Source organism: Myotis lucifugus, unplaced genomic scaffold, assembly GCF_000147115.1.
Source record: "Myotis lucifugus unplaced genomic scaffold, Myoluc2.0 scaffold_360, whole genome shotgun sequence".
Taxonomy (NCBI): Eukaryota; Metazoa; Chordata; class Mammalia; order Chiroptera; family Vespertilionidae; genus Myotis; species Myotis lucifugus.
Window position 1 is genome coordinate 56,549 of NW_005871408.1, and position 27,470 is coordinate 84,018.

The window sequence follows — 27,470 nt, forward strand, 5'->3', positions numbered from 1 at the left end:
CCTTCATGAAGGCAAATTCTCTCTGGGCTATCTGATTCTAGCATTTTCCCATGGCAACACCCAAGGGCACAATCCCACAAGGAGAAAAACAGCCCAGAGCTTAAGCAGCAGTTGGCTAGTCATGAATAAAAGAGATGGGTGGAAAAGTGACTAAAACTCACAGCCTAGGAGTTTTCAGCCAATTGCCCAAATTACTGAATCTTCATTTTTTTTTTCAAGTTAGAAAATGAGCTGGTGTTCATAATTTTGCAGTTGCACCCTTTTAGAGATGGGTACTTTTTTTTCACCCTCTTAATAACTAATCGCAACATTGAAAGAGGGACCAGAAGTAACTAAAGGGTGTGTGTGGGAGGGGGGGGGAGATCTAGTGTTTGTTCGATAATTCATGGGATTAATCAAATGCAAATGCTACGCTTGCATATACACAGACCCATTTTCCTAATTGGACTCTGAGTGGGTACTTTTCAGGCTGAAAGGGTCATTTGTTTTGACTGATTGACTTTTTGAGGCTTTGAGGAGAATTAATATCTTATACAGATGACTGCCTGTTCCCAAGGCTCTCTCTGTATTGAGGCTGTTCATTCATTTATTCATCCGACACCCTGAGTGTGCCCCGGCGAGCCTGGTGAGCCGAGGTGAGTGGGCAGCGGAAAAACACTTTGGTTGGTCGCCCAGATTATCTTTTTGTGGATCACAATAAGCTTTTGCGAAAAGCTTTTTTGCATGAATGCCACAGGCGTGTATTAAGCCTGTGCAGAAAGCTGAGGCAAGGGATGAGACAGCAGGCGGACTCCACGAAGGGGGTGTCTTTGGCTCACTCACCACGGATCGGAATAGCGAGGGCCCAGCTGTGGCCCCCAGCGTGGAATGGTTTCTCACCTGTGCTGGCCCTTCTTCGCCTTGGAAAACTAGACTTGGTTTGCTTCGGGGAGGGAGGGATCCACAGAGCTTGATCAAGAACTTCGCAGGAGTGATGCCCTTTTACCCAGCTCTTTCAAAGAACTGGTTTGAGCCTCAGGTTTCTGGAGAACCAGACAGTGGAATTTGCAGACAAAGAGGCCTAGGGCCGCTTGTTCCCTGGGCCCTCCTCTCTCTGCCCCTCTGGGACCAGGAAGAAAATGGGGCCTAACCACGGCCGCCCATGGGGCTCTACTGACAAAACTGGGTCTCCTCAGGGGTGTTGGGAAATCTCGATGCAATGTTGTTGCCTTTTAAAGAAAGATACCAATCGTGTGCCCTGGGTAGCACGATCCCGCATCCTGAGAGCTACAGCCGTGAGCTGGCTCTGATCTGGTGCGTGGGGTTTGGTGCTCCCAGGCCGTGTCCTCAGCTGGTGCTCAGAGGCCACGAGGCTCGAAAGGCAGTTGGACTCGGGGTTAAAGGGTTGGTTCTGCCTCCTGTTGTCTGGGCAGCCAACTCTGTAGTCACCCAAACTGCAGCTACGCATTCTCCTCTGTCATCGGGTGCTGATACATACCCAGCGATGAGTGAATGAATGAATGAATGAACGAACAAACAGGTGCCTGCTCAGCTACTGGTTAAGGGCTTGGGAACTTTCACATTACTGTCGATCCTATGAGGTTAGTAGTAGCATTTTTATTCCATTTTAACAGAGAAGGTTACTGTGGATTAACGGTATCGTGGGCTCGTCCCAAATCTCAGTGCCACCAGTGGCAGGGCTGGGACTCGGAACCCTGGACTTCTGGTCCCCCTTCTCATCACCTGTCCAGTCCAGTGTGCCCCAATTTCATAGGGGAGTGACAATGAGCAACATGTTTGTCAATAAGTAAATAATGAGTGTGAAAGTGCTTTGCACGTGGGAAGCACCACACAAGTATAAAGGTTATTTTGTGTCCCAGGATCCTGAGGCAACATGTTTTTCTGAGCCTTGTGCAAAGAGGTTGGAGGAGGAAAAGACTGTAGGACTCAGGACATTATAGAGATGCACGTTATTTTTGTATTGAGCTTGTTTTTAATTCAGACTCCTACCAAGTAGCTTCATGTTTATTTTTCTCTTGTCACATGGAAGCCTTTAATTGTACATGTTCAGAAAATTTAAGAGACAGAGATAAACCCCCAAAAGGGAAGCAGCTGAATATTCCCCACAAACCACTACAACAGCAATGATGGCTGTTCCCATGGCTGTCACCTACATCTACATCACAAATACCAGATCTTATGGTTCATTCTGCTCAGTAGTAAAAAATGACTGTGTGCTATTTCATGAACATTCAATTATTTTAAAAATAAGAGAGAGGGGCTTTGACCGTGAAAATGGAAAAAGAAGAAAATCATTTCTCCCAGGTCACACCTGTAATTTCAGTCCCTTGAAATGGGGTCAGTGGGGCTTTCTGAGAGCCAAGCTTCACACGGTGCATGATAAAAAAGCCAGCAACGTGAGGAACCCCTCTGGCTGCTACTCGGCTGTGATTTAGGATAGGAGCATGTGTTGGGGTAGCAAGTCAGGTGAATCCATAACATTGCTCTGCCCAGAGGGGTTTCCGTGTCTGGTAGCTTGTTCCAGAGTGCCTCGGGGCGAATACCAGTGTCAGAGCATGTGAATGCTGTGCAGTTTATGACACGGGCGCCCCGGGAAGGAGCTCAGTGTACCTGCCGTTGCAACCAAGTGAATGACATTATCATGGTGTTGCCAGGGGCCAGCCACACTCACCTCCTTTCTCTCCCTGCAAAAGCCAAACCTAAGCAGCTTTGCTGTTGCCAATTCTTCTGCCCAGAACACTGTTCCCCTCGCTCTTCAAAGTTACTTCCTTTTAGGTCTTCCCTGGCCACTCCATGGGAAGTGGCCTGCCCCTCCCCACCACCCAGGAACTCAGAAGGCATCACCACCTCACCTTCGTTTCCTCCTCGGCCCGTCTTGTGCCAGGAGATTATGTTATGCATTGCTTGTCTGACGCCTGTCTGCTTCGAGGGCCAGCCAGCCTCTTGGAGCAGAGGACACCCTGGTCCCACCCACCATGGCACCCTACGGCTTAGCATATAGCATGCACCCCCAGTGGTTGGCAGATCAATGAATTGTTACGGACATTTGTCAAGTAAAGCGGGTGTCAACTAGACTTTGTAAAAATTACTGAATAATTTTGCAAAAAATTCTTAGTCAAATATAAGATGAAACGATAAGTAAAATGTGGCCACGTAATGTGCAAAAATAAATGGAATTTCACAATGCTCAAAAGTAGGAAACAGCATATAAGTCTTTGTTTTACTATGGTTGCAAATATCAAAAAATTTCTATATGTGACACGGCACCAGAGTTAAGTTAGGGTTTTTCAAAATGCTGACACGCCGAGCTCAAAAGGTTCGCCACCACTGGCATAGGTGGTTGAGGAAACTTTAGAATTCAGGGTCTTTCAGCGCTGGTTGCTCATTCCACCTGGGATGATAGTCTTACCTTGGTTGAAACTGGTTGTCACATTAGCCAAATATTCCTGTTTATCACTTGGGCATCGAGACAGAAGAGCAAAAAGGGTTTCAATCCCAGGCACTGAAAATATACACCTTTATTAGCACATCTATCTTAAACATCTAAAAAGGTGACGTTATGGAGCCCTGGTGGGAAATAACATCGTTTCTGAGACCCCTGTGATAAAGTAATTGCTCTGGCCTGAGACTGGCTGGAAGAGCGTAGTCGGAGTCCCAGGGTGGGACCTTGCATCCCGCCATCCTTGTGGGCGCCCCTCCCGGGGTCAGCACCTTACTGATCGTGGCCCCAGGCCGCTGCTCTGCTAAGGGGCACAGGCCTGGGCTCCTGCTCTGGTGCTGTTTGTTGTTACCTCACTGTCTTCATTCACCTGAAGCTTTAAGCTTCAATAAAGGTAAAGGGAGTGCGACTTCTGTAAGCAGACCAAGAAATGGTGTGCCAGCCAGCCCTGAGGGGACGGGAGGAGGCCTCCGCGAGGCTGGGCGTGGGGCCCTGGTGGCAGAGCCAGTCAAGGGAAGCGGCCGAGCTTCTAAAAGGCTGAACGGAGCTCCTGGGTGTGCTGTTCGCTTTTCAGAGGGGACCCCCGGGCTAATAATTGACTTTTTAGCCTCAAACTACTTTTCTGTCTCTAGAGAAGGTGGGATGGAGTGTAAGTCAGCCCACTAGCTAATTGGTTAAAGACAAGCATTGCAATCTCTGCCCAAGGAGCCAATCAGAGCCTGGCCGCGGGCAGCCTTCACCATGACCGAGGGCAGCCCTCACCCTGGCCGCAGGCAGCTTTCACCATGACCGAGGGCAGCCCTCACCCTGGCTGCAGGCAGCCTTCACCATGACCGAGGGCAGCCCTCACCCTGGCCGCAGGCAGCTTTCACCATGACCGAGGGCAGCCCTCACCCTGGCCGCGGGCAGCTTTCACCATGACAGAGGGCAGCCCTCACCCTGGCCGCGGGCAGCTTTCACCATGACAGAGGGCAGCCCTCACCCTGGCTGCAGGCAGCCTTCACCATGACAGAGGGCAACCCTCACCCTGGCCGCGGGCAGCTTTCAGGAGCCTCCTGGAAAGGGCCGGTGGCATTCTGTACCTTTATGCTGCATTGCAGGCTGTTTCCTATGTTTTCCTGTGGTCTTTCTTAAATGTCAAATTGATTGCAAGCTCCTCCCTAATTCCCCAGGGCATTTGTCAAAGTTCTGCCTGAGGAGTCTTAACTCTTTTTGTAGCCAATTGATCATTTCCCTCTGTCTTTTCCCCCTTCTCTCCCCTCCCCCTCTTCCTCTCTGATGCACCCAGTCTGTTCATGTCCAGCCTCACCTCACAAGTTCCACGGTGGCCTGGGCCACATGCATGCGCCTGCACAGATGACCCCCCAGTCTGCGGATCTGGGCTGGTTTTCCTAATGAGGGCATTATTTGCTTTTTAGCCTGCCCCCTTGTTTATAAAATATGCCAAGAGAATGAAACAGCCCGCAGTTCCCAGTACTTATTTACTTGCCCAAACCAAATGTTTATGTCCTTGAATACTAAACTCCAAGAAAAAGGATTCCTCCTCCTGGGAGAGCTGCAGTGATCGCTGAGGCGCCCTCTGACCAGCGTAGGCGCAGGCCTGCCTCTGGGCGAGCGCCACTATCAGTACCTTCGGGAACTTGCAGACTCACTTGTGGGCCTTGGAGTGTGTGGGGTCAGGGGGCTCTAGGGTTCTGTTTGCTGCTCCTCCCAGCCCCTTCCCCTTATCTGCATGGGATCGAAGCTCAGCCCTCCCCTCCCGCCATACCTCCCAGCCAGGTGCAGCATTCCGAGCTTGGCTCGTTCTAAAACCACAACCTCGGGCCTGAGGAAGAGACAAAGGGAGTTTGCAGCAACAGCGCCTCTTGAGCCCAGCTGCGCTGGCGTCTGGCGAGCCCAGCTTTGGCTGGGCTGCTGGAGTGCAGGCTTGGGGCTGGGGCAGGGGTTCTGGCTTCCTCAGCACGTTCAGAATTACCTGGAGCTCCCAGAACGCAGGCTGCCCGCCCGAGGCGGCTCAACCTGGCACCTGTGTTTTCTGGATGCTGACCAGGTGAGTCTGAGGGAACCGGGTTCCAGGGCCTGCCCCTGACAGCTCCGGCTGACACATTTGGTTCCTCTCCAGTGGGGTTTCCCGTGCGCATCTGACGTGAATCCCATTATTCATCTTCTCCTGGCAAGTTTTATGCTGAATACAGTTTGTCACCTTTCTTTGTTTCTTTTTCCACAAAGAGAAACATTTCCTTGTTACCTTCGCCAGATTGTTTAGGAGAAGAGTGTAAAGTGAAGCCATTTATCTTGAAATGTGCTGTGGGGGCACCTTGTTTATACAAGTGAAAGAAATTGTAACAGCGCTATTTGGTCTGGTCTGCAAGGAAAAGGTGTCTGAGTTTTCCGGCCCCTCCCCCCTTTGCACAACAGTGCAGTAGTTAGAAGGTGCACAAAGCACCCATGCATTAGGTTTGTGCATGTGACAGGACAGTCCTTCATGGGTTTAGCAAATATTTTTTATGTTTATTACTAGAGGCCTGGTGCACAGATTCGTGCACTGGTGGGGTCCCTTGGCCTGGCCTGGCCTGCACCTTCTCACAATCCAGGACCCCTACCGGGGTGTTGGACTGCCAGTTTCAGCCCAATCCTCGCAGACCAGGCCAAGTGACCCCACCAATGCACGAATTCATGCACCAGGCCTCTAGTATGCATATAAGATCTTTCGTTAATCTCTTCCCGTCCTCTCCCTGCCCCTCTTCCCTTTGAGATTCATCAGTCTGTTCTATGTTTCCATGCCTGTGCATTGAGTATCTGCCCCCTGGTGGTCAGTGTGCATCATAGCTACTGGTCAAATGGTCACTTAGGCATATATATATAGAGGCCTGGTGCACAAAAATTTGTGCACTGGGGGGGGGGGAGGGAGGGCGGTCCCTCAGCCCGCTGGTTTGCCCTGAAGGGTGTCCTGGATCAGGGTGGGGGTCCCGCTGGGGTGCCTGGCCAGCCTGGGTGAGGGGCTGAGGGCTGTTTTCAGGCTGGCCACACCCCCTTCAGGGTGGGGGTCCCTACTGGGGTGCCTGGCCAGCCTGGGTGAGGGGCTGATGGCTGTTTGAAGGCTGGCCAAGCCCTCCAGCGGGGACCTTCACCCCATGGGGGTGTGGCCAGCCTGGTGAGGGGCTGAGGGCCATTTTCAGGCTGCCCACAGCCTCTTCAGGGTGGGGGAGTCCCGCTGGGGTGCCTGGCCACGCCCCCTGGCGACCCAAGCTCCCAGCCTCTCCTTTTTTTCTTTTTTTCCTGGGATTTATTTATCTTCTATAATTGAAACTTTGTAGTCTTGAGCGGAGCCCAGGGCCAGCCAGGGCAGGTGAGAAGCTTGGCTTCCTCCATCGCCGGGGGCAATCCAAGCCTCCTGCTCGCTCCAGCTCCGTGGCCGCCGCCATCTTAGTTGGGTTAATTTGCATACTCGCTCCTGATTGGCTGGTGGGCGTGGCTCGTGGTGTGGCTTGAGCGTAGCGGAGGGACGGTTAGTTTGCATGTTTCTCTTTTATTGTATAGGATTGGTAAGTTAAACATTCCTGATAACAACCATGTGACTGTTACTCCTCAAACATCAGCCCCACACTTTCATAACCAGAGTTTGTTTATCATGTATCCTCTGCTTCTCAGAGGTAGCACATAGAACGTGAAAATGTGGGGATTGTGCTGTTCTAATTGAAACTCGTACATGTTTATCAGTTGGTGGACGAGTAAGTCGTGAATTAAATTATACTCGCCAGAAGATTGGAGAAGAGGCTATGTTTAATCCTCAACTCATGATCCAGACCCCGAAAGAAGAAGGTGCTAACGTCCTGACCACAGAAGCGCTCCGCCAACACCTGGACTCAGCACTCCAGGCCAGCCGGGTCCACGTGTATATGTATAACAGGTAAGGTGAGGCCGTGGGAAGAGGCTGCTCGCTTAGGCCCCTTTATTTTAATAAATAAGGTTGCCCTAGAAATACAAGTGGGGTGTTCATTCAAATAGTTTTTTTAATGAAATGACTTTTTAAATGAAATTATTAAAAAAATTTTAAAAAACCTTGATCCATTTCCAGAGTTTGGTAATCAAAGACATGACTTTATAATGTATTTTCAGTATTAAGTCACTATCCCCAAATGTGTATGATCCTTCAAGCAGCCACTGGGATGCGATACAGTACACCTATCCTGAAGATGTTTTATTACTTGAGCTGTTTTTAGAGCAGTCAGATTTTACATTGCCTTTGGTCAGCTTGCGAGGAATAAGGAAAGAATAGAATAGAAAAGAAAAACAAAGAAGTTACTGCTCATTATTTTGTAGTCACTGTAGATATTAACAGGTGTTGGTTTGTATCACAAAACCAATAGAGGGTGGAGCCACTATGGCACATTTCTGCTGATAGATAGGTGGCGTAGGTTAGACTTATGCACAGCTTCACAAAATATTACCCTTTAACTTCATAGCTAATGTAACAATGCTGTGGGTACAGTAAAAGCAGAGGAGGAGTTCTGGCACTTTTTCTCGTCTATCTGAGCTGTGAGATATCAGGGTGGGACTTCACATCTTGTCCAGCACTTCGGTCAGGGCAGGCACCTGGAGTTCGTTGACTGCCTGACTGCCTGAATTGATTCATTTAATTGGGTCTTCTCCCTGAGCGGTTGAGATGACTATCCCTAAACCCCATTTCCGGGGGACCACTGAGTTGGCATTTATCTAATTCTGTCCTGCCCCCACAGGCTTTCGACACCAGGAGGAAGCGGCAGTGTAGACATATTCAGTGGCGGGGAGAATGAGGGAGAATAAAATGAAAGTCTGTCCTTGTCTCTGCTGTAACCTCAACTCTGCATGCACTTCGCTGGGTTGGCTATTTTGTTAGACCCGTCCGGCTGGAGGCAGGATTCGGGGGCCCAACCTGACCTTGGGACACGTCACCTAGTTAGCACACTCTTGTCTCCTCCCCTGTAAACTAAGTTATGGAGTGTTTGCTCTGTGTCCTCAGGAGGGTCCCAGAACAAGATCAGGCACATGTTTATGTGAAAGAGCTTTAGGAAATGCCAGGGGGTGTATCTTAGCGCTCTTGTCAGGCAAACTTGGATGGAGAGCGCATCCCAGCTCTCACAGGCACAGCCCTCCAGGAGCTTTGAAGGGAAAGCCACTACCTGGTGCAACTTAGTAAAATGTGCACGTGGAAATGGGTGTCAGGGCCACTGTGCGCATGCCAGGTGCGTGCCTACGTGCTGGAGCTCACCTGGAGGGGCTCGCCGCTTACTTAGGAGATGTGGACGCATCTGTACAATGAAATAACAGTTTCACTGAGATGGAACCAGAGGACTTTTATGCATGAACTGGAAAGAACACCTAGTTCAACCCATCTCAATTTTTTAGGTGAGAAAATTGGAAATTAGATCGATTAGAGCATCTGTCCAAGTTCATATAGTTATTAAATAGTACACAGCCAGGTTTCATACCTCTCTTATGGCTCCAAGCCCAGTGGTGTTTCTAACCACAGCCATGCCCTTCTCAAGCAAGTTTAAATGAATTAATTGATCAAGGGATGTGAAGTGAGAACCTACTCATGCTGGATAGTCTATGTTGATGCGGTATGGAGTTAGAATATGAACATTTACATAGTGGATGGGTGGGCAGATGGATGAATGAATTGATAACTTGGGTCCTGTGGAAGGAGCTGAGAGTCTAGTTAGAAAGAAGAAAGAGTTCAGTATCGATGAGCAGGTACAAAGCCAACACGGGCAGTCTCCGCTGCAGGTGCTCCTGGCGTCACGCGGGAGGTCTGACCAGCCCGTGCTCAAGAGAAAGGGGTCATTCTTAGGAGCACTGGTCAAAGAACGCTTAGCAGGAAGGCAGCCTTTTAGTGGGTCGCCAAGGGGTGTGTGGGCTGGTGCCACAGGGAAGAAGGCCAAGTCCAGAACTCTCCTTTGGGTGATCAGTACAACAGAGCAGTGTGGAGGGAGCTTTTTATATTTATTTTTTCTTCTCTTGGATTTCTCTCCCCTACTTTTTCCAAATTTCCTTTTTTCTTTCAAGTTAGACTTACCTTCCTTAAGGCATGGGCTTATATAGCACTCTTTTAGGGATAACAGTGCTCTATGATAATAGGTAGGTGCTAGATGAACGGTAAGTGCAGGTCAGTATACTTAATCTACAGGACAAGAAGAGAAGACCATAAAGTGGGAAATGGATATACCTGGCATTGCTTGCAGCATTCATTCATGGTTAAGAGTAGGAAAGTTCATTGTGAACACTGTCTATTAATAAGGACATTATCTGCTAGTAAAAAAAAAAAAAAATAAGGCAGTAATATTTTCCCACCTGAATATGTTAATACATTATAAGCCTTACCGATTTAGTCTCCAGTTATTTTGCATTTATGATAACTCAATCTGAATTATTTGCCCTGAAGTTGTTTAATGTATGTGGAAAGCAGATTAATGGTGTAAACAAGATTATTGGGAGAACACTTAAGGAAACAAGACTTCTCAAGTACTTTGGTAGTATTCATTTACATAAACACCCACACGTTAATTACAATTGAGTATTAACTATTCATTAAAGCGAGCTTGTTGGGTCTCTACTTGGCAAAAGCTCTGCTCGTTTTGACAGATACTTAAAAGTGACCAAAATCTCGATTTGTTCTATATAGTCTATAGTTCCGGTTTTGCACTGAGTTCCTTACTTTATTGCAATGAGAAATTTTTGTCTCTGCTCTTCACTAGGCAGTGGAAATTGGAACATTTGTGTTACAAATCCGGAGAACTTATCACAGAAACAGGTTACATGGATCAGGTATATTTTCTTTTTTGTTTACAAAGAACATTCTCAAAGACACCCCAGTGGTGTGCGTCAGCCTAACGCTTGGCCTATTCTTTTTAACTTTGACAGATAATAGAATATCTTTACCCTTGTTTAATTATCACGCCTTTGGACTGCTTCTGGGAAGGGGCCAAGTTGCAGTCTGGGACAGCATACCTACTGTAAGTGTATGATTTTGTTTTCTGGTGTCTGATTTCTAAGCTCTAGAATGTTTTTGATATTACTTTACCATTGTTTATTCTGTTTCAGTTTTGAACAAGAAGTAAAAACATTGAAATTCCATGTGCATTTTTTGAGTGAATAGTCTGGGGAGAGAGAGGTCTGCAGCAGAATATTTTTCCTCTTAAAAAAAAAAAAAAGTTCTGTAGGCATCATTAAATTTCATTCACTTTTACCAACCTATTTATATGCAAATAAAATGCAAATGGTTTCAGAGTATGTGTGATTTTTAACTCTTTAAAATGTTGGCAGTTTTGCAGACTGCACTCAAGCTTAGCTTATCTTTTAAGGAAAGAATTTATTAGTGGGTTCATGTCAGAACTAAATATCTTGAGTGAAAATTCAAGATCTTCCTGAGGAGGAAAATGTTAACCTTTCTTGGGATCACATTAATGACATTTAATGGGAAATCTGCTATCTTTGAAGGCCCTGCTAGTGGGTGCTTCGTAGTTTAGCAGTTGGATATTATATACTCCTCATCATTTAAAGAATAATTGCTAATCAGTGTCGACATTTTCAGTTAATTATGCAGGAGTTAGTGCTTGAGTTATTGTTTCTGTCCTAGCTTGCACATCTCTGCAAAAGCAATTTGCAGTGGCCATCCCCTGACCCTCAGTGTACAGTTTTAGATGGGAAATAAGGGGTTTTGTGTTTTCTGGTTGGGAGATTCTGAATAATGGCTTCAGCCTGGTTAAGCAGCTACAGTGTGGTTTGAACCACATAACAGGCAGCCAAAAGCCTTTCTGGTCTGTCAACAGCACAAATTCAAAAGTGAGTGTGGGGGGAAGTGGCCTTGATGGCGGTGATGGCGGAGGCGGCAGGGGGCTTAGGGGGTTGCCTGCCAGGCTGTCAGAGGGAGCTCATAAGTATGGGATTATTACAGGTAATGGAGATCAAATATTTTGATTGATGACATTGACAAAGTAGTTATTAGGCTTGCAAGTGCTAATTTGATATTGCCACTCCCTCTTTTTTCTTTTTTTTTAAAAATCTCAGTCTTCTGTTTAGAAGCACCACTGGCTAATTTTGTTTTTCGGTATTAAAATACACTAGGTGGGCAAGTTCAGATTCCTTGTGCCTTCATTCATGCATCAGCCCTCTGCTTGCCACCTTCCTTGGAGTTACTTTCCCGACTTAGGTTTGCATGCACAGACCCGGAAGGGAGCGGTTTGCTTTTTCACACCGGGGTCCCAGGATGGCAGCGTTACCAAAATCCTCATGTGATCAGCGCTAGTGCGAGCACTCTCCGCGGTCTTGTCATTTTCCTGAGGGTTCGGAAGCCCCTTCATTGTCTTGCCTCCTCATTTCTTTCCCAGAGGTAAGCCTCCTTTGCAGTGGACAAACTTTGACCCTTTGGAATTCCTAGAAGAGTTAAAGAAAATAAACTACCAGGTGGACAGCTGGGAGGAAATGCTGAACAAGGCGGAAGTTGGCCATGGCTACATGGACCGGCCCTGCCTCAACCCAGCGGATCCAGACTGCCCCGCCACCGCCCCCAACAAAAATGCCACCAAAGTGAGTACATCCGGGATTCTTCTCAGGACAGGCAGGGAGAACACTGTGATGGTTTCCCCCACTCTTCGCTTTATTCTTTTCATTTTTAAGATTTCATTCTCAATGACTCCTTTTGTCTGTGGCACTAAGTTTGTTTATAGAGCGAAATTCTGCTGTAAGATTTGCCATACGCCTCTCATTAGCCTTGTTTTTCATGTTCTCGCTGAAACAACCAAGCCCTGAATGCGCTGGGTTTTAACAAGGCATGTGACCTGCCTGCTAATTCCCACAATTATGTGGCTGTCTTTCTATTCTAGCCTCTTGATATGGCCCTTGTCCTGAGTGGCGGATGTCATGGGTTATCCAGGAAGTACATGCACTGGCAGGAGGAGCTGATTGTGGGTGGCACGGTCAAGAACAGCACTGGGAAGCTCATCAGGTAACCCAACACAGGGAAACCCAACCATCGCGTTGCTTCCTGTCCCGAGAACCCACTTCCCTCCGACATCTGCAAGTGTATTGGTGTTAATGCTTCCCTGCTCTCCTAGCTAGCTGTCTGTTGTAATAGCATCTTAGAAAATAATAGCAGACCAGACCAGCTTGAAAAGGCACCATGTGGGGCATTTTTCGAGAACATTTTTGTTGTTTTCATCGAGACTGTAGTTAGTGAATATAGGGTTTTAGATCTGCCCATTGTGTAGAAAATCGGGGCACACATGGTCACAGCATGTGGAGTTAAGTGGTACGAGCTGAATGCCCTTGTAACCTGTTAAGCCAGCGGTTCTCAACCTGTGGGTCTCGACCCCTTTGGCGGTCGAACGACCCTTTCACAGGGGTCGCCTAAGACCATCCTGCATATCAGATATTTACATGACGATTCATAACAGTAGCAACATTACAGTTATTGAAGTAGCAACGAAAATAATTTTATGGTTGGGTCACAACATGAGGAACTGCATTTAAAGGGCCAGAAGGTTGAGAACCACTGTTAAGCTAAAGAGAAAACCAGCCAATGATGGCTAACCAAGAATTGTCCCGTGGGCACTGCACTCCGTGCCGTCAGCCACAGGCACTCGTCCGAGCCTGCTCCCTCGGGAAAGCCATCTGGGATTTCTGCACAGGCGAGCGGGCAGGGGTGAGCCCAGCATATCTGGCCAAGCTATCTACTCCTCTACCCTCCCTGTTTCCTTGAGTAGAAACTGAGAAAGGAAATTGCCTATTAATTTAATTTTGGGGTCTATCTGTAGAAGGTTTGTAAGGTGACACCTTTAACATGGTGCATCAGTCTGTTAAATAAAGTAACACCCGGGTCCGGTTGTAGTGGGAACCTGTGTTCATGTGGAAGGATAGGATGGCTGCGGGAGAGTGGGGCGCGGAGAGCTGCTTCCGGGGTGCTGATCTCTGCCTTCTCACCACCACCCCTCGTCCAGTGCTCACGCCTTGCAGACCATGTTTCAGTTAATGACTCCCAAGCAAATGTACGAACACTTCAAGGGGTACGAGTATGTCTCACACATCAACTGGAATGAGGACAAGGCCGCGGCCATCCTGGAGGCGTGGCAGAGGACCTACGTGGAGGTAAACCGCCAGCGTCCTGACACCCACCTTTGAATCTGGGTACAAGCCCCTTAGTTTCTAAATACTTCATTCGAATGATGTTTTAAAACATTTTTTTATTAGAATTTATTTTCAAAACAGACCGAGTCTGGGAACCTGTGGGATGAAAACATTTTTCCCTTTTCTTGATATTGAAAATCTTAATATCTGTGTGACGCACATGCTAATTGGGGTGCCCTGGAACATTTTGAGTAACCAATTGTGAACTCTGGAGTTAGGCATAACTGTTTAAAAAAACAAAACAAAACACTTGCTGCACAAGAAAAGGTGTCTGGAAAGCATTAGCAAGGCATAGACTCCGTCACAGCTGCAGTGCCCTCGGTTAGGTCATGTGACAGGAGCTGGCCTTTGTTTCCCGAGCAGTGACCTCTCCTGAGCTGCGTGCGACCTTTGAAAGGTGGCCCGAGAATGAACGGGGAGGGGTGCCCGTGAGAGCGCCTTGTTTTGGATTAGTGGGAACTGCTGGAGAGCCGCGGGGAGGGAGCAGCAGTCCTCCCGTAGAGCACATACAGCCCTGGGCGTGAACTTCGATGACACCGGCTCCCCACAGCCCCACCTGCTCACTGGATTAGTGCTCACCTTTGCTGTCCCAGGTCCAGGGTCATCGAGCCCAAGTTCAAACCTGAATTGTGCAGAACTCTTGACAAGGCACCAGAAAACCAGTGGAGGTCAGGTTGCAGAGACGCATCCCCGGCACCTGGGCTATGTATGGAAGCTCCTTGAAGCACTGGTTTCATCGGGGACGTTCCCTTCTGTTTTGACCACAGGTGGTTCATCAAAGCGTCGCCCAGAACTCCTCTCAGAAGGTGCTTTCCTTCACCACGACGACCCTGGACGACATCCTCAAGTCCTTCTCGGACGTCAGCGTCATCCGAGTGGCCAGCGGCTACTTGCTGATGGTAACCGTCCGTTCAGTCCGCCCCGGGGGTTGGGGTCTCTTTTGGTTTTGGGTTTTTACCTTTCCGTGACGCCTCCTGCTTTTTAACTGCTCTTAACACATGTGCATCTCAGACAGAGAGAGCTCAGGCTTCATAGCAGTTTGAGAAGCGGTCGTGTGGAGTTTGCCCATCTTTGATTTGTACCATTTCATGTGATGTCTGTAATGTAAATTTTTGTTGTTGTTGGATTTCATTAAGTTTTTTTTTACCTTTTGATTTGGGGTGATGGGTGGGGGAAAACATTAGAATCCTTACACATTCTAATGTTTGGCTTTTGTGTCTCCCCCACCTGCCCTCCCCCCTCCTCCCCTCCCCCACCCTCCCCCTCCACGGTTCTGCTTGCAGCTTGCCTATGCCTGTTTAACCATGCTGCGCTGGGACTGCTCCAAGTCCCAGGGTGCCGTGGGGCTGGCTGGCGTCCTGTTGGTTGCACTGTCAGTGGCTGCAGGATTGGGCCTGTGCTCATTGATCGGGATTTCCTTTAATGCTGCAACAACTCAGGTACTAAAGGAGCCACCCATCGCTTTGTTGACCAACACCCCTTCCCAGGCCCCGGCCTCCTGTGTGTCCATGTCACCTAGAGGGTCTTTTCCGCTGGGATGCCACATCTCTCAGGGGCGCGTGCCCACGCCTCTGTGGGCGGGAGCGCTGAATGGGCTTGGCGATTAGTAGAGATGTTTCCCTCATCAGTGGAATTCAGATCATTAGTAGAGCAATGGTTCTCAAACTTCAGTGGGCTGGTGAACACTGGACGGCTGGGTCCACCCAGCATTTCTGAGCCTGTTGGTTTGGGATGGGGGTGGAGAATCTGCATTTCCAACCAGTTCCCAACGATGCTGGTCCAGGGGTCACATCCGGAGAGCCACTGCTTTAGATGAGTTCCATTCCTTCTCGTTTATTAACTTAAAAAAAATCAATGTGTGTGGCGCTTAGAATCAGAAACATGTATGACCTAGCGTGAGCCGAAACTGCTAGACGTCGGGGATTTAACTGTCAGATAAAGCGGAGCGCCTCCCTTTGAGGAACGGACGCTGCCCTTTGCCAGCTCTGGGGGGCGCTGGGACAGTGTTTGAAACAGCCCTGGAGCGGTCAGGCTTGAGCCTCCCTGTCTGACGCGCTGTCCTCGTTCCCGCGCAGGTCTTGCCATTTCTCGCTCTTGGCGTTGGTGTGGATGATGTGTTCCTGCTGGCCCACGCATTCAGTGAAACGGGGCAGAACAAAAGAATCCCTTTTGAGGTAAGAGAAAAACAAAGGAATAGGGCTGCGGGGGCAGCCACAGCCCCTCTGTTCCCGAGTATTTGGCTTGGTTTTCCTCAGTCTGCCCCAGTAAGTAATGTCCCAAGTCAGAGGACGCGTTCCTGGCTCTACATAAGGAAGGTCAGCTGGAAGGACCCCAGGAAATACATTCCAAAGTGCATTTGTTTCTCTGAGGGTGTGTGGGGGGAAGGGGGTCACTTTGTCCCCACCACCTTTTAAGCTGTATTAATTAAGTCATTATCTTGCAGCTTTGTGTTTTGGGTGGTAATAACATGGGCAGCACATGAGTGTGGATGGTACTGAAAATGCTCCAGTGCCCGTGTTGGGGGAAGCCAGGGGTCTCCCTGTCGGATTGCCGGAGGCAGCATTCTCAATCACCATGGGTCTGATTTTGTATCTGAATTGTTCACGCAACCCCTGCTCTCAGGAGACCCTGCTCTGTGCAGCTCTCAGCACTGTGCTTTCTCGTCCTCAGGACAGGACCGGGGAGTGCCTCAAGCGCACGGGAGCCAGCGTGGCCCTCACATCCATCAGCAACGTCACCGCCTTCTTCATGGCTGCGTTGATCCCAATCCCTGCCCTGAGGGCCTTCTCCCTGCAGGTGAGTTCCCAGCGCTGAGCCTGTGAGCGGCGCCAAGCGGCTGCGGTCCCGTTGCAGGCAGGGACGTAGCCTGTCAGCACCTGGGACTCCTTCTCCTGGGCAGATGCTTCACGCTGATGTTCCTCTAAGGCAGTGGTTCTCAACCTTCCTAAGGCCGCGACCCTTTCATACAGTTCCTCATGTTGTGGTGACCCCCCATTTCATTGTTACAAATTGAACATAATTAAAGCATAGTGATTCATCACAAAAACAATATGTAATTATAGATGTGTTTTCCAATGGTCTTAGGCGACCCCCAAAGGGGTCGCGACCCACAGGTTGAGAACCGCTGCTCTCAGGAGAGCCGTGGTGTTCTTTCCTTTTCTGTGGCCGGGTATCCCACAGGCCTGGTGCCTTCAGGAGTCACCCTTTGCATGGATAGCTAAACTGAAAGGCACCAGGGCCACTCCCTGGGGGACGCCAGTGAGCCCCTGCTGCACGTGGGCAGGAGTCCCCGCGCCGGTCCTGGTCTGGCTGCGTCATGGCCTCCCTGCTGGAACGCCCCTCTGGGTTTCCACGCTTTCTCCCAAGCACGCCACCTTCCCTCCTGCTTCCCGTGGCGCGGCCCATCCCCAGGCCGCCGACGGAGCAGCCCTCGCTGACCGTGAAGGTGGGGGCAGGGAGCCAACTAGGTGATCACTCAGAACGGAGTGGTTTTGGATGCCACTGTGTGAGAAGGTGTCTCCATTCTCTGCCTGCAGCAGGGTCTGTTGATGGGCCTTGCCACCTCTTCTCCTTAGTTAACTTCCACGGACTCTCCTGAACCCCTTTCCTCTTTCCCTTTGGCCCCCGGTTCCCCTCTTAGGCTGCCCGAGAAAACTCAAAATTCCTCTCCCTTCATGCAGAGCAGTTTGGCCCCCGCATTGTTCGGCTCTCTCCTTTCACACCTGAAGGCCATCAGGAACTTTTTTAAACCAAGAGCCAGCTTCTGTGAGCTGTGAGCGTGGAGAGGTCTCCAGGCTGGGCCGGGGCTGCAGCCGTGCCACCCCCCCGGCTCCACTCGCGCTGGCTGTGGGAAACTCCCAGGAATCCTGCCGTCTCCCCAGACGGAGGAGAGGCTGCGTGGCCACTCGGTCTTCCTAACCCGAAGTGACTTAGCGAGTGATAGCTCAAGGGTATTCTTCAAGTTTTGGGAGCTACATTTACTTTTTTTTTAACCATCACCATTTATCCCCTCTATCGGCTTTTCCAAAACAGATGGAAGGAGCGATGGCTTTCCCTTCGTTTCTTTATTTCTTTTTCCTTTACAGCAGGGGTCCTCAAACTACGGCCCGCGGGCCACATGCAAACGCAAATATTGTATTTGTTCCCGTTTTGTTTTTTTACTTCAAAATAAGATATGTGTAGTGTGCATAGGAATTTGTTCATAGTTTTTTTTTAAACTATAGTCCGGCCCTCCAACGGTCTGAGGGACAGTGAGCTGGCCCCCTGTTTAAAAAGTCTGAGGACCCCTGCTTTACAGTATGATGTGTGACTCGTGAGATGGCCAGGTTTTTAAAGGAAGCGGCTTCTGATGTCACTTTCAAACTGTCTTTATACCCCACTCATTTATACTGCTTTCCTGCCTTCAGTCGCCAGAAGGTTCTAAGAATGGGTGTCCGTTTACATTTTTATTAACATGATTAGCTCTTTTTTAGTCTTCATATTTGAATTTCATTTCACTAATTACTGACTCAGCAGCTGAGGACTCTCCCGTGTTTGGGACCCTGGATTTGTCTGATATTTAGTGTTAGATATAACATGAAAAGAGATGCCGTGCCGGTCACTGTGACCACCAGCTCCCGAAAGCAAAAAGATTTAAAACAACAAAAAAGGTTTCCTTTGTTATAAACATGTAGAGAAATAGCGAGGACATGGATCAAGTTAACCTGAGACTGGGATGGAGGCTCAGGACAAAGAAAACACTTCTCAGTGACATGGGAGGGAAGGAGCTGCTGCTGGTGCAGGGCCAGGGGCCGCGGGGCTGTGGACCGCCCCCTGCACAGGCGGCCTCCATGCACCTCCCTCTGCCTATGGCCTGCCGCCTGCACACACATGCCCCCTGCACAGGCGGCCTCCACGCAGCTCCCTCTGCCTATGGACCACCCCCTGCACAGGCATACCCCCTGCACTGGCGTGCCCCCTGCACTGGCGTGCCCCCTACACACCCAGCCTCTGCGCAGCTCCCTGTGCCGCCGCTCTGGGTTTCCGTGCAGCAGATTCTAGAACTGAGAAGTTGTTCTAGAGTCTTCTAGTCGTGGGACCCTCTCTCCCGACACTCCTTCCTGCTCCCTTTCCCTCGCTGCTCTTCAACTGCTCTGCCTCACGCCCCTGCTGCCTCCTTGTCCTCTCTCATGTTCTCTTCTCTCTCAGTACACTGGTGACTCATCAAGGCACACTCTCCTTAATGGTGCCCTCTGGTGTGCCGGTCTGACACGCTACCTGAGTTTCCCTAACGTCTTTTAGAAAAGCCAGTACGTTAAGTGCTTCCAAGGTAAGCCCCTGCCGGAGGCGGAACGAATGCTGTCAGTTTTGCGTTTCTGTTCCCCGGCACTTGCAGTGTCACCTTAGAAAATGGCATCTGCAGCTTCCAGGAGTCCTCATGTAGGAAAGAGTGGCTGCCCAGGATGCGGGCTCATTCTCTGTCAAACAAAATTTTTAAAAAAGAAGAAAATGTAAGAAAAGACAGAGCTGCGCCCTGCGTTTTGCAGTACTCACTCATCAGAGTCTTTAACTCTAATGCTGGTGCCCTTTGACATGTGTCGACATTCGAAATTGACCGTTCGGCGTGCTTCTCTCCCCTCAGGGAACTGTGTGCCGCTGTGACTCTGGGCATCCGTTTGTGTTGATGTTTTCAGGGTGCTACCTACTAAGCATCTAAAGGGAGAGACCCAGAGAGGTTCTGTCCAATACAGCCCCCATGGTCACTTGGGAGTTTTCCCTGTGCGACTTTTCCCGTTTTGTAGCTTTACCGGAATCTATGGAATTTTTCCCCCGAAGAAGCTGTCTCACACCTCGTGCCTATCTCCACCCATCTGTCCGAATGCCACCTCTGTACCAGGAGGCAGGGGCGCCCGCTGCAAGCCTTTGGGAACCAGAGCCCTGCACTGGCTTTGCTGGTAACTGAGTGGTGTTTGTTCCTCCATGGGACTCCCGGGAGAGAATGCCTTATTGTTCCAAGTGGTCGCGGGTGGAGACGAGGGCCCCTCTAGACCGGGCCTGTTGGTCTCTGTGCTCTGCCAGGGCCTCAGCGGGGCCGCCGTAGGTGCTTTGCAGGAACATTGCCTTTCAGCACAGTTAGAATCGGTGGACAGTGCACGGTCCACCCCAGCACCTTTTCAGAATTGCTTACAGTTTCTTAACCTCACCTTGGCTCCAGCAGGGACACTTCTTTACTGAGGAGCCCTTGCTGTTGGCTTTTACTGTCCTGGTGCCCTTGAGGGGGTGTTGAAGTTCTGTTAGTTTCTCACCAGACAATGTACTCCCTGGATATGTAATAAGCCATTCGAGTTTCTTCTCTCATTGCGCTATTTCCACCAAGAGACAGGAGGATGCTGGGCAGATTTCCTCATTGGATGAGGCTGGTGTCCTATACATTCCCCAGCCCCTCCGGAAAGTACCAGTGTCGCTCCGGCTGCACCCCTGGGCCACGTGTGTGCCTGCGTGGCTTATCCTTTCACAGTCTTGGCTCTTGTCCTTAGGAACTTTTGTTCAAACCGAGTCACCCAGAGTTTGTTGTCGACATTGTACTCCTGAATTCTAAAAATAACTGTAATCAGCCCTAACCGGTTTGGCTCAGTGGATAGAGCATCGGCCTGGAGACTGAAGGGTCCCAGGTTCGATTCTGGTCAAGGGCATGTACCTTGGTTACGGGCACATCCCCGGTGGGGAGTGTGCAGGAGGCAGCTGATCGATGTTTCTAACTCTCTATCCCTCTCCCTTCCTCCCTGTAGAAAATCAATAAAATATATTAAAAAAAATAAAAATAACTGTAATCAAAAGAAAAGCTGAAAGGACTCCACCCCCAGCATTGAGTTCTCCTAGAAAATCCTAGAACAGCGGTTCTCAACCTGTGGGTCGCGACCCCTTTGGGGGTCGAACGACCCTTTCACAGGGGTCGCCTAAATACATCCTGCATATCAGATATTTACATTATGATTCATAACAGCAAAATTACAGTTATGAAGTAGCAACGAAAATAATTTTATGGTTGGGGGTCACCACAACATGAGGAACTGTATTAAAGGGTCGCGGCATGAGGAAAGTTGAGAACCACTGATGTAGAGACTCAGACCCATTCTTCCCAACATCCCTCTTCTCTGAGGGGTCGGCGTTCTCCCCACCCCGCGTCCCTCCCCTCAGGAGGGGACCAGATCGGACAGGAACCCCCAGGTCTCAGTTGGGCTGAGGGCGGAGGCATCGAGCCTGCGTTTGAATCCGATTGACTGGGTAACCTCCAGCAGGTGACCTCCTCTGTATCACCAAGTCTTCACTGGGGGAGGGAAGCTCTGCTGATGTCTGCCCCCTGGTTGCCGCAGGAACCCATGAATCATGTGTAACGACCTGACCTCCCATGGCTCCTGCTTTCTCCTTCCTCTTGCTTAGTAGAGTCTTAGCCTCCAGTGCTGAACGGCTGCACAGCATGTCCCTCTCAGATTTCGCCCTTCGGATTTCCTCCACGCGGCACCTCCTTCCTCGGGGTTGTGCCAGCGGCCTTTTTTGTCGTATGTGTCCCTGGAAATGGTTCCTTGACCGCCATTCCAGCCACCTGCGTGCTCTCTCCCTGCCCTGAGCCGCTGTGGAGCCCTGCTTCTGCTTTGTGACACCCGTCAGCCTAGAGTGTAATTGGTGGACGGTGGTGTCGGTCCCTGAGAGCAGGATTTTGTCTGACTCACCAATGCATCTGCAGCACCCAGCGCAGGGCCCTGCCTTTTCTCTCCAAAGTACTGATCCCTTAGGGCAGTGGTTCTCAACCTTCCTCATGCCGCGACCCTTTAATACTGTTCCTCATGTTGTGGTGACCCCCAACCATAAAATTATTTTCGTTGCTACTTCATAACTGTAATTTTGCTACTGTTATGAATCGTCATGTAAATATCTGATATGCAGGATGCATTTTCATTGTGACAAATTGAACATAATTAAAGCATAGTGATTAATCACAAAAACAATATGTAATTATATATGTGTTTTCCGATGGTCTTAGGCGACCCCTGTGAAAGGGTCGTTCGACCCCCAAAGGGGTCTCAACCCAGTGGGTGAGAACCGCTGCCTTAGGGGGCTCCTCCAGTCAAAATAGTGACTTGCTTGCTAACATGAGCCTCACCGGCAGGGCTCATGGTTCCTTACACAGGTGAGCGTGGCCACTTAGCACTTATTCTGAGTTGAAGAGGAATCTTCACGGGGGACTGAGGAGAGGGGCCCGGTCCTGTTCAGAAGGAGCCCCTTGGTGACTTCCTGGTTTTGTGGGCCTGGCAGGGAATGCAGTACTGAAAGGCATCCCTCCGGAATAGGGTTTGCAGTTTCGCGTTGAGCGTGAATTCAGACGACTGTCCAAGCCCTTGGTGCAGTTCTTGTGCTTTTGCTGGGTGTCAGTTTTCTTCCCTCACCCTCAGATGTGTGCCCGGTTGGAGAAGGGTTTTGAACTAAGCAGTTCTTTGAACAAAACCTCACAAGAGGGTATAATTGTCCAAAAAATTGCTGATGATTTCTGGGTTGCTTAGCACACGAGTTGCATTTTCTGGCTGTGCTGCTGCTCGCCGGCCTTTCTGAGCGGGAGCGCGCTCAGCCGTCCTCGTCCTCCGCTGGCTGTCTCCGGGAACAGCCCGGGTGTGATTTTGACAGGTCAGCAGGAGACTTGCCGGAGCACTGCTGCCTCTACCCCGTGTTTATCCTGGGTGGTGGGGTGACTGAATCTGCGCTCCTTACCCTGCACACTGTAATCACACACGGAACCTTCCTGCTTCACTCTCCTTGGCCTCTTCTGTCCCCGCTCTCACCCACAGGCGGCGGCAGGGCGATTCGGAATGTGCCTATTAAACACCTCAGGGGACGCGTTTGAAATTTTATTTCATGTTTTAAAGGCGCCATTTTGATAGACTCGATCCATCTTGTATATACGCTTTCTAAGCATAAAATCGGCTGCGTGAACTCCTAGAAACATTGTGAGAGGGAAATGTTCCCTTTAGCTTTAAATTAAAACGTCTCAGGTGTCTTCTCTGTTCTGCCTTCTGGTCCAGTTAGGTCGCTAGCAAGAGGCCCGTTTATTCCTGTGTCTGTGCCGTACAGGTTCATGGGATTATGCGCAATGGCAAGGACCAGGGTGATGGGGCCTCGTCCAATCACATGGTCTCTTAGTGATGAGAGAGCAGCAGAGTGCTGAGAAACGTGAACATCTACTTTAGGGTTAAACTCTTCAGTAGGAAAGGGGAAAGAAAGTTGTTTAAAACATCTTTATTGCCAGCCCTGGTCAGAGTGTTGTCCCAGTAGGCCCAGGTTGCAGGTTTGACCCCCAGTCAGGGCACACACAAGAATTAACCAATGAAAGCATATATAAGTGGAACAACAAATCCATGTTTCTCTCCCTCTCTCTCTTAAAAAAAAATAATAATAATAATAATTAATTAAATTTTAAAAATAGCACATCTTTATTTTCAAAGCAGTCCTTTGCCTGGGAGGAGACCTGTTGGTAACATCTCCATTTTCCTCCTGCTCAGGCGGCGGTGGTGGTAGTCTTCAATTTCGCCATGGTTCTGCTCATCTTCCCTGCGATCCTCAGCATGGATCTGTACCGGCGCGAGGACCGCAGACTGGACATTTTCTGCTGTTTTACAAGGTACATGCCCTGGCTGCAGGGCCCTTATTGTGGGGTACAGAGTGGTAGTGCTTATCGTCTGTGGACTTGGATGGGTGGGTGGCGGGGGAGTGGCGCTAGTCGAAGAGGGTGCTGCCTTGGGGATCTCTGCCTCTCTGACCACATTCTCACAGCCCTGAGGTTGTGATACGATGATTTATTTCTATCATGAACCAATGTTGCTCATTGTTGGGAGTGTGTCATATCTCGATGGATTAGGGCAGAACAAAGGTTGAAAACCACACATCTGGAAAAAGGATAGCCTTTGGGGTGTTTTTCTTTGTAAGGAGTTATGCCTGGAAGGGGTTCAGCGGCTTCGACTTGATTTTCTGGGCCAGATTCAGGATCAGCCTCCCTTTGGCCTCCTTCGACTGACTCCTGTCTGTGTCCAGACCGAGCAGGTGGGCAGCGTGGGGGAGCTCCCCCGTGTGCCCTCTCCCTGAGTCAGAGCTGTGCGGAGCGGGCAGGTGGGGGAGCTCCCCCGTGTGCCCTCTCCTGAGTCAGAGCTGTGCGGAGCGGGCAGGTGGGGGAGCTCCCCCGTGTGCCCTCTCCCTGAGTCAGAGCTGTGCGGAGCGGGCAGCGTGGGGGAGCTCCCCCGTGTGCCCTCTCCCTGAGTCAGAGCTGTGCGGAGCGGGCAGGTGGGGGAGCTCCCCCGTGTGCCTCTCCCTGAGTCAGAGCTGTGCGGAGCGGGTGTACTCGTCATCAGCAGGAACAAGAGCCGTTTCAGCGGCCACTGCAGCACGTTTCCCCTCTTGCAGCCCCTGTGTCAGCAGAGTGATCCAGGTCGAGCCTCAGGCCTACACGGAGACGCACGACGGCCCCCGCTCCAGCCCCCCGCCTCCCTACAGCAGCCACAGCTTCGCCCACGAGACACAGATCACCATGCAGTCCACGGTGCAGCTCCGCACGGAGTACGACCCCCACACGCACGTGTACTACACGACGGCCGAGCCGCTCTCCGAGATCTCCGTGCAGCCCGTCACCCTGACGCAGGACACGCTCGGCGGCCAGAGCCCCGAGAGCACCAGCTCCACGCGGGACCTGCTCTCCCAGTTCTCCGACTCCAGCCTCCACTGCCTCGAGCCCCCTTGTACCAAGTGGACGCTCTCATCGTTTGCCGAGAAACACTATGCTCCTTTCCTCTTGAAACCCAAAGCCAAGGTACCCTACCCAAACAGAAGGCTCTTCCTGTCCTCAGGAAGTGGCAGAGCGGGCTCCTTGGGAATTCCCTGGATTCCAGGCCTGGTGGGGAGCTGGTCCACTGACCCCCTGGGCCATTTCCATGAGCTCACCTTCTACAGCAGCGGTTCTCAACCTGTGGGTCGTGACCCCTTTGGGGGTCGAACGACCCTTTCACAGGGGTCACCTAAGACCATCAAAAACACATATGTAATTATATATTGTTTTTGTGATTAATCACTACGCTTTAAGGATGTTCAATTTGTAACAATGAAAATACATCCTGCATATCAGATATTTACATTACAATTCATAACAGTTGCAAAATTACAGTTATGAAGTAGCAACGAAAATAATTTTATGGTTGGGGGTCACCACAACATGAGGAACTGTATGAAAGGGTCGCGGCATGAGGAAGGTTGAGAACCACTGTTCTACAGGATCTGTAGCAACGGTGTCTGTGAATTTAGATCAGCTCCTCACATATTGAACATTAACTCTTTGTGAAAAATGGGATTGCTCTGACTTTATGTTTTCCCCTCTGGGAGAATGACCCCTTCCCCCACCCCCCAACTCCGACCCCCATGCTGCATCAGGGCCCGTGTGATGATAAAGGTGAGGCGTAAACAGCTTGTTTGTGGTGGGAGAGTCCGTTCCGTCCCTGGGGTCTGACCCGCGCCTCGTCCCTCTGCTGCAGGTGGTGGTGATCTTCCTTTTCCTGGGCCTGCTGGGGCTCAGCCTGTACGGGACCACCCGCGTGCGCGACGGCCTGGACCTGACCGACATCGTGCCCCGGGAAACCAGGGAGTACGACTTCATTGCTGCACAGTTCAAGTACTTCTCCTTCTACAACATGTACATCGTCACCCAGAAAGCAGACTACCCGAACATCCAGCACTTGCTGTACGACCTGCACAGGAGCTTCAGCACGGTGAAGTACGTCATGCTGGAGGAAAACAGGCAGCTTCCCAAGATGTGGCTGCACTACTTCCGAGACTGGCTGCAAGGTGAGGGCCGCTGGGGCGCTCGTCCTCTCCACGCGGGGCCTGGGCGCGCGGGTTCCCCAACTTCCTTTTGTTCCCTGTATCACAGTGTTAGATTAGAACGTAACGCTGACATGTTTCGTTGACTTCTGGGTGTTGCTTGTTCTTATGTAGACTGTTTCTGGGGAGGCCCCCCAAAGCTGGCCTTTACCTATAAAACAACGCAAATGGTTCGTGGGGTGACGCCGGCACTTCTGTGAGAATTGATGAGCGCACATTAGGAGACGGGAGCTGGCTGCTTCTGGTGTCCTTTTTGGGGGGGATGGTGGGTGGTTTGGGTGACCAGGTCTAAAGGAAGTGTTGGTGGAGTTTCTAGGCTGACTCACTGCCAAAGCAGAGCTTCCTACACCCCCAGATTGTGCATCTTTGGTGAATGTAATTTAAAACTCCATATTTTGACCATCTTTTGATTTGGCATAAAATGCCATGAAGAAACCTTATAAATGCTTAATCACATCTCACAGTATTTCATAAATAATCAAGTTCTGCTTGAAAATGTCTTTTAACCCTAGCCGGTTTTGCTCAGTGGATAGAGCGTCATTCTGCAGACAGAAGGGTCCTGGGTTCGATTCTGGTCAAAGGCACGTACCTCGGTTGCAGGTTCCCCACCCCAGCCCAGGCCCTGGTCAGGGCGTGTGCAGGAAGCAACCAATCGATGAGTTTCTCTCACATCCGTGTTTCTCTCTGTCTTTCCCTCTCTCTTCCACTCTCCCTAAAAATCAATGGGCAAATATCCTCAAGTGAGGATTAAAAAAGAAATAAAATGCCTTTTACAGCTTCTAATCTTGCTCTTAGAAACATCTCTAGGAAATAGTTGTCAACTGGAGAGAAAAAAAGATCTAGATTTACTCCTAACTGCTGACTGAATGTGAATGAATGTATTCAGTGATTCCAAGAACATCTGTTCATTTATTCTGTGTTGACGCATGGAAAGTGGAGAATCAAGATAATTATCCACACGATTCCAGCAAAAGTGCTGTTACTGAAACACCCAAATAATTATGGCCCCCAACACTTTTGGCTTAAATTATCCAAGTGATTGTCTTAATTTCCCCCTTAATTAGACTTGTTTAAACACAGATTTAAGTGCCTTTTTGGGTCTTAAGTCAATATACTTGTGTGTAGAGAGTAAGCAGCCAGTTTCCCTGTGAGTTTGCATGAAATGGTAAACAACTCTAGTTTAATTGAAAATGGTTCAATACGGTTTCTGGCTTTGACTTGTGTTCCTAGAATTTTGTTCATGACATGTGCCCCAGATTTGACCTCTGCGTTGAGGAAGGCAAAGAAAATTGCATGATATCTATAGAATTTTTTAACGTGCTCGTGAGATTAATTTTAATTTGTTTCCAGTCTTATTTTTCGCTGTAGTTTGGGAAGCACTGATTTTTAGATAATGAGTCAAAAGAGGACTAGACAATGGAGAGATTCCCTGCTTTTCATTCCACATTCACTCACCCCCACCCACATTGGCCAAAGACATGTAAATAACTTGCCACTAATGACAAAGGGGTCTGCAGTGCTGCCTGTGTCTGAGCGAAGAAGGGTTTTGTAGGATTGATTTCGGGGTCTCCAGCCAATCCTCTGGGTGCTCCATGTGGCATGTGAGGCGGAGTTTGGGGAGGGGCAGGAGGTATTGTGTCCAGGCATCGAGAGGGCTAACCTTTGCATAATGTATTGTTAATTACTTCTCTGCTTTCATACCTTTACGGACCTAAAGCAGTTGGACTTGAGAATCTTTTTTAAAAGTGCATTGGAATCATGTTTTGGTTGCTAAGTGAGCTGCATCCCCCTAGACCAGTGGTTGGCAAACTGCGGCTCGCGAGCCACATGCGGCTCTTTGGCCCCTTGAGTGTGGCTCTTCCTAAGCCTTAGGAATACCCTAATTAAGTTAATAACAATGTACCTACCTATATAGTTTAAGTTTAAAAAATTTGGCTCTCAAAAGAAATTTCAATCGTTGTACTGTTGATATTTGGCT

At 49.7% G+C, this 27,470-nt stretch overlaps 1 protein-coding gene across 5 annotated transcripts in view; it reads left to right on the plus strand.

Moving 5' to 3' along the window:
* The window catches only part of PTCH1 (patched 1), a 65,986-nt gene that overhangs the window by 16,075 nt on the left and 22,441 nt on the right, over positions 1–27,470 (plus strand). For 2 of the 5 annotated variants that reach the window (XM_006101423.2, XM_006101424.3), the window contains exons 3-15: positions 7,160–7,349; positions 10,177–10,246; positions 10,343–10,434; positions 11,809–12,007; positions 12,304–12,425; positions 13,417–13,564; positions 14,371–14,502; positions 14,887–15,042; positions 15,679–15,777; positions 16,274–16,399; positions 23,134–23,252; positions 24,029–24,431; positions 25,147–25,456. In XM_006101423.2, the coding sequence (XP_006101485.1) occupies positions 7,219–7,349; positions 10,177–10,246; positions 10,343–10,434; positions 11,809–12,007; positions 12,304–12,425; positions 13,417–13,564; positions 14,371–14,502; positions 14,887–15,042; positions 15,679–15,777; positions 16,274–16,399; positions 23,134–23,252; positions 24,029–24,431; positions 25,147–25,456 (2,107 nt within the window). In that variant the 5' untranslated portion in view covers positions 7,160–7,218. Of the gene's footprint in view, positions 1–7,159; positions 7,350–10,176; positions 10,247–10,342; positions 10,435–11,808; positions 12,008–12,303; positions 12,426–13,416; positions 13,565–14,370; positions 14,503–14,886; positions 15,043–15,678; positions 15,778–16,273; positions 16,400–23,133; positions 23,253–24,028; positions 24,432–25,146; positions 25,457–27,470 lie in introns of those variants that run through there. The other 3 variants (XM_023764902.1, XM_023764904.1, XM_023764903.1) reach the window with 3 other exon arrangements.